The sequence below is a fragment of the Nasonia vitripennis genome, chromosome 2 (genome assembly GCF_009193385.2).
Source record: "Nasonia vitripennis strain AsymCx chromosome 2, Nvit_psr_1.1, whole genome shotgun sequence".
Lineage (NCBI taxonomy): Eukaryota > Metazoa > Arthropoda > Insecta > Hymenoptera > Pteromalidae > Nasonia > Nasonia vitripennis.
The window spans coordinates 3,855,770-3,870,312 of NC_045758.1; the positions used below are offsets into that span (position 1 = coordinate 3,855,770).

The 14,543-nt window shown below is 46.0% G+C and overlaps 1 protein-coding gene across 2 annotated transcripts in view; it reads right to left on the reverse strand.

The window, feature by feature from the left end:
• LOC100120354 (lachesin) overlaps positions 1 to 14,543 on the reverse strand; it is a 74,724-nt gene that overhangs the window by 10,900 nt on the left and 49,281 nt on the right. Inside the window, exons 3-6 of one of the 2 annotated variants that reach the window (XM_031922803.1) lie at positions 10,143 to 10,249; positions 4,171 to 4,356; positions 3,569 to 3,761; positions 2,477 to 2,605 (exon numbers count right to left, since the gene is read on the reverse strand). In XM_031922803.1, coding sequence (XP_031778663.1) covers positions 2,477 to 2,605; positions 3,569 to 3,761; positions 4,171 to 4,356; positions 10,143 to 10,249 — 615 coding nt within the window. Of the gene's footprint in view, positions 1 to 2,476; positions 2,606 to 3,568; positions 3,762 to 4,170; positions 4,357 to 10,091; positions 10,250 to 14,543 lie in introns of both variants that reach the window. The other variant, XM_031922802.2, reaches the window with a different exon arrangement.

Consider the following 14,543-nt stretch of genomic DNA (forward strand, 5'->3'; position numbering starts at 1 on the left):
CGAGCGCGTTATCTTATCGTCCCTGCAGCAGCATCGCGCGCTGGCTCTGTATACCTCCTTCGTGTCTCCTCTCCGCATCTCCCCCCGTATAGTATATATACGGCGCAGTCTCTTCGTCCTCGCGCTCGAGAGAGAAAGGGAGACAGTCGGAGAGAGAAGAAATTGAAAGGAGCGGTGTAGAGGAGCGAAGGAGAAGGAGAGATAAGGAGGAGAGTCATTAAGTGAAGGAGAAAGAGTTAGCGAGTGCCTGCGGATCGAGGCAAGCGCCAGAGAAAGAGAGAAAACATTGAAAGAAAAGGGACGTATACCTATACGCTGCTGCAGCGCCGGCGAAAGGGAAGAGTCTCTCTAACAGGGAGTAACAACTACCGGAGATAAAGCCGGCAGAGATGAGAAGAAAGAGAGAGAGAGAGAGAGAGAGAGAGAGAAAGGGCGAGTTAAGTGAAAGAAGTAAGCGAGCAGCCGGTCACCGGATAAAGATATTTGAGGATACAGTTATTCGGAGAAAATAAGGAAGAAAAAGGAAGACGCGGCGCGAACCATAAGCTATACCGAATTCGCGAGACGAAGAAAATTAACAACGTGAGAGGGGGGCTTGGAGTTAATAGAGAACGAGAAAAGGCGCTCGCGCCGAAAGAGAAGTCGCGAAGCAAATAGCGCGCTAGTCGCGGAAAGAGGGAGGAAATGACGAAAGGATGGGCGGACTTTGAGAAATTGATGCCGCTATAGCTCCGCCGGGGAATAATTAACCGTATACCCGCGCTTCCGCCATCCTTCTCTCTGTTTACTTTTATTTCGCGAGCGACCCGCATTATTCGCAGGCGGATTAAATTTCAACGCAAGCGCCCGCGCGCGAGCGTTGATATTTTCTATTCTTTTTATCTCATGTCGCATGCACACGCAGCCGAGAAATAAAGCGTCGTCGATGAAATCGCTCGTTGCTTTATTGAGGAGCTTTCGCATATTCTATTTCGAATTTCTAATCGAGCCCGATCGCAATTTCATTCCCGATATTCATCATTAACGCGCAAGAGGCGACTGATTAATTTATACGCATATATTTTTGCGCGATGAGAATAAGTCATTCCGGCTTCCTGGACTGGCCGTATCCAGTTGGCGCAGATTTGAGAATCAAGCAATTAGAAGAGCCCGGCCGAGAGAGGCGTCGATCCACTGAATAATTGCGGATGGTCCGTCTTGAGTCGTCGTCGTCGTCCTCGTCGTTCTTGCCTCGCGCGGTAGTTTCGCGAGCTCAGCTGCCGCGGCGGATCGCTCCGGCGTGTTAGCGAACATCCAATTTCCGGGGAGGAATTACCTTTCGCGCAGGAGAGAGACGGAACGATCTTAGACGCTCTCTCGGAGAGAGAGGGAGAGAGAGAGAGAGAGAGAGAGAGAGAGAGAGAGAGAGAGAGAGAGAGAGAGAGAGAGAGAGAGAGAGATGGATGGACGAGAGAAGAGGGAGGCCAGTTGCTCGTAACCGCAGCTTAATTCATTCCGCAGTGGCCCGGCAGCTAGAGCTGGAATACGCTGGGTATATCTTGGTCGGAGTATAATTTTATTATCTCTCCCGCTATAACGGCGCGCAGCTTTGACCCGTAGCTATCTCTCCCCCCGTTGTCTCTGGCTGTACTCTACTCTTTCGGTTTGTCTCCTCGCGCGCGTCCCCTTTTTATTTTCTTAACCCTATTTCGTAAAGGTTATTGTTTCATCGTCACGTCTGTTTCCTCTGTTTGATCTGTACCGCGGCGCTCGTTAATTCCCGATGACGATCTTTTGCCTCTATTCTCTCTATTTTCACGGCGCTTGATTGGCTCTCGCGAATCGATGCTTTATAGGCGGATGTAAAATTGCATAATACATGTGGCATTCTCGCAGAGAGTTCCATCCGCGCGATGGAATAATTCAGAGCCGCGTTGTATCGTTCGAAGTGGTTTTTAAAATTGATTGACAAAAGTGGCCGTTTCGCAACGGGATAAAACAACGAATTCGAATAAATTCCGCGAAAATATTAATTCAACGCTCTTCTGCTCTCGCGAATTCGGTATAATTTTACATTCAAAAATGCACACGACAGCTTTCTAAAACTATACAAAGTCGGAAGCGAAGCTTCGATTTCAATCGTTTCATTATGTAACCGCAGCGCCTCAAAGCTGACACTAGAGCTCCGCACAAAAAAAAGGGAAAATGAATCGATCGGCCCGACCGCACCCCGTACGAAGAGACTTTACAAAAGATACCCTCCTCTGGCGTCGCGGCAATAAATAAATTCCAGCGCGGCGAAACGCTGAAAGGAGAAAGGTATAAGCGACAGAGACGATAGTCATGTATATGCGTTATAGCACACACGTGTCCAGCCAAACGCCGCTGTAAGTGGAACACGCGAGATGCAGGCGCGCGCGCGAGCTCGTTTTCATAAAGGATGAAAAATCGATCGGGTACGCGCTATAGCGAGCGAAAAAGCACACGAATTACTCACAATGAACCTGCAGCATCATTCGCTTGCTCACTGAGGGGGGAACGCCATTGCTGGCTATACACAAGTAGGAACCCATCTCGCTACGGCCGATTATCGGGAAGCTCAGCACCTCGCCTTCGGCCTGCGACACTGGAACAGAAATTTCGTTTTGTTAGTAATATATTATACGTCTGCGAATGTAAAGCTTGAAAACAAAAAGAAATAGGCAAACGCGCCCGTACGCAGATATATAATTGGAAATGAATAGGTAAAGAGCGCCGGGACCGCAAAAAGAGCGGAAAAACTAGATGTAAATGCGGGGCAATTGGCATATATCTTTGGCCGTCGCGTGTATATAGTATAGCTGCGCTCTCGTGCGGAAAACAATGGCTCGCTCTCGCTAAACGAGTTTACAAAATGGAGAGAAAGCGCGAGCGCGCACGTTCCCATGGAGCGAAAGCGGTGCGTTTATCAGTGTCGTCATTTATTGAAGGCAGCTTTTATTTGCGTCGCTTCCAAGTTCACGTGTTTCGCGGCGCTATGTGTGCCCTTCGCCTTTTGTGGTCGCGATTTTTTTTCAAATATTTTTTTTTTTCTATTTGGAGAGTCGACGCGCTGACGCAATGAGGAATTCGTGCGTTGACTCTCTGAAAGCCAATTTATGTAGCTCTTCTTCCAGGAATTCGCGTCGTTCTTTGAAATTCGAGGAATATTTTGGGCTCTCGCAGTTGACGTTATTTACAAAGCCTTCGCTCATTCCGAACGCTCGGATAATTAGATTTCGTAAAATCGCGTTTGATCTTGGATTTCAATTTCCAAGTTTCGATATGATAAAAGTTCAAACAATATTTTCACTCAACTAAGAGCGTCGCTACCGTCGCGCGTATTCAAAAAGCCGTATGCGCTCGGCTTTCCGAGATGAAACAACATTTCCGATACGCAAATGTTTTTTTCTTCCTTTTTTTTCCGTTTGCTTCTATATCGTTCGATGACAGGGTCGTCAGCTCTCTGCCGAGCGCGAGCGCAAACGTTTGCTTTGTGTGTAACAAAACAAAAGAGAAATATGGAAAGAGAGAAAGACAGAGAGAGGTAAAATAAAGCGTGTAGATATACCTTTGCTTTTACTACCGGAGCTCGTCCTCATGATGATCTCGCTGTTATCCTCTCGCTTCCAAACGATTGCCGGCTTTGGATATCCGCGCGCCTTGCAGACGAGCTTCGCGGAGCCGCCTTCTGGCACCATTATGTCGCCTGAAGTCTCTTCGGAAATGATATCCGGCGGGATGACAACTTCCAAATGCGCGCTCTGTGTGCCCAGGAAACATGGAAGAAGAAATAACTCTTGAATCACGGCTTTCGGCAAATAGTCGTCGATATTTCTCTATTCCAAGATCTCTATATTTACTTTTGGAAATCCGATACCGACTCTAGTTTCGAGCGAATGCAAACAGACGAGCGCGCAAAATGCAGAACGAGAATTTTATTTTCGCGTCGAATTAAAAAAGAGTCACCGTGGCGCAAGAAAGTTTCACCGCGAGCGCGCGCTTTAAAATTGAACTCGAAAGCCCCTGGAAAAAACTGTTAAAATTTAGAGTTGAAAGCGACGACGCGAAGAGTGAAGGTGTGACGACCAACAATCCAGGAGCAAACAAAAAAAAACAGAGAAAAAATCGCCGGAATTTAAAGCCGACACATGGCGTATAGCGAGGGCTTACCTGGCTCTTCATGGGATCAGTGTTGACCTGACACATGTAGGTGCCTCGATCCTCCGGCCGCGTGTCCTTGATGCTCAGCGTCCACGTATTGAAGTCGTTGTGTGTGACGGAGAGCCGGGCGTTGTTCGTGATGACGTGCTCGTGGATCGCCAGGATCGCTTTCGTGTCCGCCTTGATCCAAGCCACCTGAACCCGCGCATCAGCCCCGCGCGCAACAGTCCAATTATTCAGATTTTAGTGACGGGGCAAAAACGAGACTCGCGCCGACTGTCATTTTTAGTTTATTTTTCCTTCGCTGTGACGCGCACGAGGGTCTCTTTGCATCGAGCACTTTAATGTCGCTGGCTGTATGCATCGATTCGTCTAGCAAAATATGTCGATGTCTTCGCTAGCGGAATATTAATAATCAGCGTAAAGCGTTCCAACTTTTCTCGTTGACCCAATTTACGGGAACTTAACGAAGTTCGACGCTGATAGTAATTAAGTAATTTCACTGTGCCAGTGCAGACGGGGGGTCTTAACGCGTTGTTCGAATTTATTTCATTACTATACGCGATCTGACGTGGATTTTTATTAAGTTCGAATCGATGATTCGATTTTCTGTCTCGAGGAAAATTTCTTCCAGGCTAGTTAACACGATTTTTTAATAATATGATTTCCTCAACAATCTTCCAATCGATAACGCGCTGGATTTTACTTCTTCTACTTCATCGAAGCATTAACTTCATCATCGCACTGTAATCGACATATTTCCGCTGACGACGCAGCATAAAATATAACGTTGAAAAAGAGACCGAAATATTTCTTTGAAAAAAAACTTGATAGAGAACAAACCTGCTCTGATCTCGCGCGACCTATGCACAATTCAGCGCAGAATCGTCGGGCTCATGCTTTTGCGCGCGCGTGTGGCATGCATAGTGGTACAAATCAACGCTATCGAGCGTATGTCGGCGCTCGTCGATCTTCGCGCTCGCGGAAGTTAAACAAAATAAAAAAGCGAGGGAGCTGATGCTGCGCAGGCCGCACACACAAAGAGGGCGAGAAAAAAGGAACGAAAGGAGGGAGCTCCAACGCGCTCGCGCGCGAATATTTAGCATCAATCTCGTTATCTTCGCGGCGTTTATTTAGCGGCTCTCGGGGCGTCGTTTGCAATTCGAGCAGCGTTCGCGCATCGATGCGCGCCGCTTGCGGATCAACAACAACGCAACTCGATGTAAAGTGCTGCTGCAGCGAGCGGCAAAGCTACGGCTTTTGTAAATTTACGGTAATACGATTCGTCAGCTTCCTTTACATCCCCTTTACACTACAGCGCGAGAGATAGAGGTGACAAGGGTCGGAATGAGTGCTGCACGCGGAATATGGCTCTCTTGAAAGTTTCAAAGCGTTGCTTTATACCATACGCGTACACTGACGAGCGGATTATTATATTTTTATTTCTGTGTGCTCGCGTTGGGATTTCGAAAACTGGTGTGTTTATATGAATTTTAATTTTGAAAAGTGTTTTGAAAGCTGAAAAAATGCTGTTTACTCGTTATATAGAATCTTGTAACTGATACTTTAATGATCCGCCGAGTTCGCGAATACATTTTGAAAAATATTTTCCGTCATAGGAGCTTGCAACTGATACTGTTACGATCTGGAAATTTCGAAAAACTGGAATTACTAGTTATTCCGGTAACGTAATATTCAGCATATTATCATCAAAAACGTAAATTTCATTTCGACGTATCATATTTTCAAGTAGTAGTACAACTTGTTAAAATGAAAACTAGGCTTGAGAAATAAATCCCTGCATTTTTTTAAACCATCCGTAACAATACACTTGAACGCGAGCCAACGTCAAAATACTCTCAAAGAGAAGCAAGCATAAAAAATCCGCATCAAAGCCATCGAGCACAATTAAACAGCCTCTATGCCCTCGCGCCCATTGACAATTTCACTTGAATAACCAGATCAGACGGAGCGCATCAGCGAAACAGAGGGCCGCTTAATGCTCGCTCGGCGTCTTAACCCGCGGGCACAAGGGTCCTTCCTCCTCGAAACGTCTGAAAGCCCTCACCCGCACGGATGACCCCTCGCACAAGCTCCAAGAAATATCAATAATCAGCTGGAGCTTTTGTGTATAGGAGCTGATAGATCGCACGGGGAAGCTTACCCTCTAAAGGGCCAGATCCTATCGAGAGCCTGATCTCCGTATACGATGTGTATCTCTCTTTGATCGCCTCGAAAAGAAAACAGTTCAGCTGTATATAAGCTTCATTCCTCATCGTTTCGAGGTTAGCGAGATAATGACGGAGGCGGTGAGTGTGTTTCCTCGTAAGCGCCGCGATGATTTGCCCATTGACTCGAGATAGAGAGCGAGAGAGATCCCGCGACTGTCTGAAAAGCGGGTCGAGGGGGAGAGAGAGTGCGTTACGACGCGCTTTAAGTAATGATACACAAAGGAGAGCGTGCGAACGAAGGCATTGTCGCTGTCGACTGTATAGATGCAAATAAATCCAGACTTTATAGGTATTTTATCTGGGTCATTACGTGGCTCAATGCTACCCCGGATATCGAGCGAATTCTCGACGTAACGAGAAGGTTCCTTGGCGTTATTGTGTACGCTGCTTATTGTACGCGTTCGTTATGACTTTTTCTTCGAATCCTCTCGTCGCGAGTACTTTTCTTCGGAAGAATCGAATTAATCAAGAAGCGCGTGAGAATTACCGAGTCGCGCAACAGTGTAAGCCGCAAGGCTCCGGCTGCAAAAAGCTCACACTCGATCTTCGAGTCCAGACAGCATCTCGCGCAATATCCCGAGAATCAAGGAAATCCTCTCTCGATCCCAAGAAATCCGGAAACACGCGCACGTGTACACGTAAAGCGTTGCGGTCGTTGACGAGGGAGAGAGAAAAAAAGAATAAACGACTCGCTACAGAGCAAAGGAACGGTCTCGGTTTCCGGTCTCGCGCCAAGGCCTCCGAGTCACACTCTCTCCCCCTCCTCCCTCTGTTCTTTCATATGCAAAGCATTTCTGCCCTGTATTGTCGGACCCTCAGCTGCAGCCGCACTCTCGCTCTCTCTCTCTCTCTCTCTCTCTCTCTTCCCGTGTTTTTTTTCCTAACGCAGAGAACCGTCTCTTTTTTTGCAATTTTATTGTCCGCTCTCTCTCTCTCTCCTTTTTCTCCGCAACGCTGCGGCGTCTGGCCTCAGCTCCCCCTGTGTAGTTCCTTTTTTTTCGCCGTAAGCGAGAACGTACGCGGGCGCATGTATACATATATAGGAAAGAACGAGCGGTCGTTCCTTTCGGATACTGTACCTCCGGGACGCAGATGTATAAATGGATAAACTCGCTAATTAAAAGTTTCGCGCGCGCGCGTGCAAGCTCTCCTTTAATATCGAAATTTTCGCTAGCGAGTTACGAGCCCTGACTAATTAGAGCGGAGCCTCCCGATTGTGCGATCGGTTTTGTCGAACGACGCGCCCCGAGAGTTTGCTTTTATTTTTTTACTTTCATGTATGCTGCGTGTTGCGAAAAATGTGCGTCACGGATTCGAACGTTCGCGGCTGCAAGCTCGGCCGGTTTTCGTCTGATGCGTTTTAGCTTGTATAAGCGCTCGGAGCGTCGAGGGAAATTGTATGCGATCTGACAACGAGTGTTTTTTCTTCTTTCTTTTTTTCGGACTAGAATCTCACTTTGTTGGTCAGACACAACACGCACAAGTCACACTCAACAATGCCAACGCGATATTCTAATCTGCTGTTATATTGATTGTCAAATCAATTCACATGTACGCCGCGTTATACGATTTCCCGCGAGCGCTTTCATCTCGACGAGCGTCAGCAGCAAGAGACGCTCCGTCAGTTTTCAGCAAAGGTCATGCACATGCGATCGGCTTAGCAATTTTCTCGAAAATAAACCCATGCATCGCGGCATGCCTCTCGGCGGAGAAATTCCAACTGTCGATGTTCTCATCATCCTCTGAGCAGTTCTATATCCGCTGCGGTCATCGATCAGTTTTCCTTCTCCGCTGCGCTTTCGTCATTGGTGCAGCTTAAGATTATATTGTTTATACTTTTGGTGATGCTGTCGACCGAAGCGATCGTTAGGTGCGCTCGTGTACTATCCAAATAATGTCTTCAATGATATAGAGTTCGCAGTGGTTATATTTTATACTATACTTTCTGCGTCGCTCTGCTGTTATTATTTTTAGTAAGTATAAGCTGGTTTGACTATGGGGTGCTCGCATCGACTACGAGGATTCAGGGGGTGTACTTTACTCAATATACGTAATCTATGATTTCGTATAAATGAAATACTACAATATAAACGATACTTGAATTTTTGTTCGGAATAATAGGGAATACAACGTCGTATCATCCGTTTTTGTTTTTAAATCCACCGAATCTCGAGTGACCTCAACAGGTGCACAATCCTTTCAACACTGCGCAGCTCGGCAGAATAAACAACGAAAAACAAAAAGCGTATTTATAATACCCACACACGATCAAACTTTATACACTTCTTTCGCAAAGCAGGATAACGAAGGCATATAATACGCGAAGCGCAATTTTTCGTTCGAGTGAGGATTTTAAAGCCGCTTTCGCACAGTGTTTGCGAACGCGATACTCGATGCCGACGTGGAGACTCGCAACGTCGATTGTTTCTCTATTTTTTCTTTCTTTTTTCAGTATAGCCAAAGTTGCGCGCGGTGTATACGCAAATAAAACAAGTAAATGTGCCAGCATGCAAAAAATACACCATCACCAGGTCACGCTACAGAACTCCACGGTGCAAGTTTCATTCAACTCAGAGTGCTTTCAGTCATCGCTTTTTGGCTCTGCTGATATATGTGATCGTAAATGAGCGGGAAAGCTTTCTTTATCGTTGTCTTTCGGACTTTTGCGGTTTCACACTGCTTTTAAAAGCAAAGCCGATTTATGAGGATGACGTAAACCCTGACTGTTTTACAATACGTATAACGAATGTATACGCGGAGGAGGAGCTGTCTGGACGAGTTGTGCGATTAATTATAAAAATGAATTCCGCCCGAGATAAGTTAGCAGCTGATCGAGCGGGCTGATTGTAAAATTCAGGAGAAATTTAATTTTTCACTGTTGATGTTTCTTGGCAGCGCCAATCTGTATTTTTATTTAAGCGAAAGTTCCGAGCTTCGGGAGGAAAGTTGGTTTTGTTCTCGGCGCGCAAAGTTCCGAGAGCTTATAACTTAAACTTTGCTCCACACGTATACATAAAAACTGGTATTATGACTGCGATTTTAATTATGAGAGAAGCAAAGGCGCTTCGACGAGGAAAATTCGAATTTTTTTCGAATCGATCGATCGACGCGTCGAAAAAGCACGGCGCGTTCCATTGAATTGCAAAAATGAATTCGACGAGCCGATCTGGCTTATATACGTATACCCACGTTCTCATCGTCTATATATGTGGGGTCGATCTGAGTATATGGTATAGGCAATCAAAGGCTGTATTATATGCATGGATAAAGTGCGCTCCAAGCGGATCTAAAGGGTTCTCGCACCGATGCTTTTGGAAGATTAAAGAACTCACGAAGGCTGTAGTGATCGTGATCTGTGCAACATGGTTGGCAGACTCGTGGAGACTCAATACTCAGTGCATGTATATGGGAGGCGGTGAGAGATACATAGATATAGGCAAGTACAGAGATAGAGATAGAGAGACAGAGAGGCAGTGCTATAGAAAGTAGAGACGGGGAGGATCAGAGTGCGTTATGGTGGTGCAGGCATATGCCGTGAGAGATGCTCGCAATATAAGAGAGTGCAGTGAGAGATATATATATATATATATATAATAATCAAGTGCGGCAGAGTCGATCATTAATCATTATATAGTGGTTGTGTCGACAAGATCCATTACAGCAGGCGGTCACGTTAGATCATGTTATGTGAATAGTTACCCGAGGATTGGCACCACCGTGATCACCGCTCGCGGAGGAGGAAGGACTCACCCGGTATCCACCGAGGTTGTTTACCACGCAGGTGAACGTCGCGTCGCGACCCCTCGGCACCGTTATGTTCGACATCGGTTTCGTGAATTCCGGCTCCAGGCACGTCACTGAAACACACCAAAATATACAATCTTAAAAATAATATATATATATATATATATATATATATATATATATATATATATATATATATATATATATATAGGTATACACTTCTCATTTCGTTCTCGGATTAAATTTTTCCGTACACGCGATACCCCGCTGACCTCTCTCTTCCTTTTTCCACGTGGGCCGTACGGGCTTACGGCTCGTCTGATTTTAATTTTGCAGATGGATTTCGCGGCACCGACTACGTACGCGCTTAATTTTTCTTTTTGCCGCTCTGCACGCGCGCGTGCCTATATAGTATATATATTTTTGCAAGCATTCGACGCTCCTGCTTTTTTCCTGCGTATTGTGCCTCCCACGCGCGAAAAAATGCACGAGCGATTTTCAATGTTCCGCGCGGATATTTTTCGGCGCTTTTTTTTTCTTCGGCGTAATAATTCTCTCCGGCGCGCGCACAATACACAAATACACGCGACTATACTGGACGTTTAGACGATTTATCAAGTTTGATATTTTGCAGTGTGAAGCGTCGAGGTAAAAGCATTTATTTTCATTTCGGGTCATCGTGCGTGTGTACGTATATAGTTTGAATAAAAGCTCTATAGATGGCCTGCCACGCTGCAGGTCTCGTTCGTTTTTTATTGGGACGTTACCCAAAGGATTTCAGCGGAATAAAACTCGCGCGCGTACGTGTACGTGAAATGCTAAAACATCGTTGACGAGGTATTCCGATCGTAAACATCGGTCGCTGTTTTAGCCCGGTTGTTGTGCAATTTTCTGAGAGAACAAAGGCATTTACGAGTGTACGTGCTTTTGCAGAGTTATAAGCCACGCGACATACGAAAATGCTCGATCTTGGGATGAGGAGGTTTCAGAAATAAAAACAGTAATTTCTTTTGATAATAAAAATAACTATTTAATGTTAAAATCCACATTCACACACATAATTTAGAGAGTTCTCTGTAGGTCTTTAAAATTACGACTCAAGTTACATTTTGCCGTACGGACTCGCGAACAAAAGCTCGACGTGGCAATCACGCGATATTTCGACGATAAGAGAGGGGCTAAATCCTCGACAATAACATAGACTATACTTTTGAATTGTAACGGCCTAAACAACGAGAAAGCATTGTAAAATTCGTATCGTTGATGTATACGTCCAAGTGCGTTTCGTCGCTGCTATATATCATCGTGGTTGAATGCGAGAAAAAAAATGTTATTTTTTTCGCTTCCATTTTAGTTCAACATTCCATTGAGCTTTTTACTTCCGGCTATTGTTGAACGCGCTACTATTTTTGCACTTCATTCAAGAAGAGCAAGAGTGAGGAAAATGGGAAGAAAATTTTTTAAATCAACTAAAAAGTTCTTACGCAAGAGTAAATAATAACGTTCGTAATGAAATTGGGGATCCGGCCAGACGAGAATTATTGAGATTAGCGTGGAGCGAAGCGCGCGCGAGCAGAACAGAAGCATTGTGCTTTGTCCTTCTATACTTGAATGTTTGCTACGTAATCGTGCGCCAAGCCGCAGTCAAAGGCGAGACAAAGGGTCAGGTGGGATGAATGCTTATGTATATGTATATCCTACGTGTATATTGCATTTACATGTGTGCGTGCCTCCCTTCGCATATATAGTATAAGCGCCGACTATATCTCTATACGTACAATTTTCGACCAGAAGGTCGGAGAGAGGAAGGAAAATGCAATTACTGGCGCAATCAATTTAGATAACTCGACGCTGAATAGACGCGTAATTGGCGAAATAAGATTAGAGCCAGAAACGCCGCTGACCGACAATCAAAATTACCGATTTCTGAATATCTCAAGACGCCTCGCGACTACCGGCTTCTTTCATACTGGCAAATTGGCTGTCTCTATTATTATCGCTTCTATTTCACATGTATATTCGAAAACTAGCGAGGATCCGTTACGCGGTGAGCAATGGAATTCCAGACGGGAACAAGCTATACACCGCGTGTTTTTGTTATCTCGCGATGGAGCGATATCCCTCGCTCGCGGCATCGAATTTTTCACAATCGGCGAGCATAACGAGCGGTTCGAAACTTAAACAAAAAAGCAGTTACTCCGAATTGAAGTACTCCGAATCAAGCCAATCGGCGCAACAATAGTCGAACACTTTGGAAGGCTGCGGAAGCGGGAAAAAAGTGCGTGTTTTTACAATGGCGAGATCGATGGAAACGCAGTTTCACCGGCCGGAAAAAAAGAAAGGAATCCCTTACGCCGCGTGTGATAACCGATTCTTCGCTCATTTTTAGCCTCCGCATCAGCAGGCACGGTCCGTTGACGGAGAAAAAATCACGATCCTCGAAAAACCACGTCCTCGTGCCTGATCCTAAATCCTTTCTCTCTCCTCGGCAGTTTGCTCTCGTTCGTCGGCACTTTCTTCTGGCCGAGCATTACAGCGAGCTCGGCTCTGTAAGTCCGCGAGACGCACACTCTCCCGATCTGGCTTTCGAAGACGGCGGCGCATCGAATTTCAATTTACGCCCACTTTGGTCGTCGACGATTTCCTCGCTCGCTTCTGCTCTCCGACGGCGGTGGCGATAGAAAAGCGCGCCGGGAGTCTTATACGGCGGCGCAACATTGCCGCGCTCGGAATTTTACGAGGGTATTTACATGAGCGCAATATTTTATGGGGCCACTTAATGCCAGGTCACGTCCCGTCCTGTGTGCAGCGGCGCCGTGTCTCTGCAGCCTCTGAGCGTTCAACTCGCGCCGGCTCTGCCCACCTATGAATCAAAGCCCGCTTTAAAGATTTCTTTCTCATCCGGGGGATAAGGAACTCGACGGAGAGAGAAGAGAAGCTGCGACTCGAGGAGTATAAGCGGGAGGGACTCGTCGTCTTGGGGAATAACTCAGGTTTCTCTTTTGCTTTTGCAAGTGTCTTCTTCGAGTCTGGTGTCTTTTATCCGCTGTTTTTTCCTGGATCGGTTTGGGCAAGCGGACGGAAGGAAAAATCGGAATTTCGTTTAAAAATACAATTTTAAGGGGCCCTTGTACATTTACGATCAACAAAATGTGTTCGTTTTTCAGAGGCAGTTATATAGCACGAGCGACTTAAATCGGCCTCAGCAAACCCAACGAGGTAGTGTTGATATAGTTATGGCGTATCGCTATGTATGCAGTGTGCGCGTACAAAAGTGATGAGGAAAAGAGGAAACGCCGTCTATCTTATCTAAAATATCTAAGTCATCAAGTGATTATGTAAGTTTAACCATATTTCTTATAGTATAATAATAGAATATTGTTAGCATATTGTTTGAAAATGTTGCCTCTACACGTCCGACTTTCTTCACATTTACAATACAAAATTCACTCGGACAGAAGCATGAAAGATTTAACAAGATTTGAATTCAAACCGAGGCATTGTCATCGACTATTAATAATCGCACATCATCTCACTGTGACTGACGGCGCCCTGCTGTCGAGATCCTCTCCCAAATATTAACGCACGATCAATTTTTGACTGCATAACCATGTCCCGACCAACAAGAGAGCATCAACGAAAAAGCACTCGCATATCGCAACGTGCAGAAACGTCGTATGCAAATTCGTCGATGCCCTCATTACCCCTCCGAATCAAACGACAGCAGCAGCAGCAGCAGCAGCAGCAGCAGCAACAGCAGCAACGCAACAACCCCTAGGAAAATCAAAGTTCGAAGAGCCGAGATAGATCCGGCAGTTTATCGTCGGAAGCAGCAATTGCCTGCAACAGCCCCGAGGCTCGCGCGCACGCGAATTTCAGACTATAGCATACGCGTTGGACAGTGCGCGGCCTTTAAGAGAGCCCCACGCGCAAGCGGGGGTGGCAAACACTGCGCAGGTAATATCCTTGTGTCATTCGCAGTGACGGCTCTTCACTTTTTTAATACGCGAGGGAAGGCTCGGCGCATGTTTCTCGATTAAACTCGCTGGGCAAACGAACGAACAAGGGAGAGAGAGAGGGATGAAGAGGGTTCGTCGGACGTTCGCTGTGACGCCGAGTGTGTAAACAGCGGGTATGATGCCTTTCTGAAATGCACAGTAGGTATATAGGCTATAAGTAGCCCCGTGTATCACCGAGGGAATTTTCCATCGCTGCTCGTGTTTTTCTATTTAATTATGCCTCGCGTCAGTCTCGCTACATGCGCTTGATTGATCCTATCATTCGCGAGAGGCTACATGTAGCGCTGCCGTAGTCCTCTTGATTTGATGTATCGGATGCGCCGGTAGGACTGCTGTAGCGTCGACGCTCGGAAAATGTTATGGTTTTGTGTTGCTTGATTAAAATGTA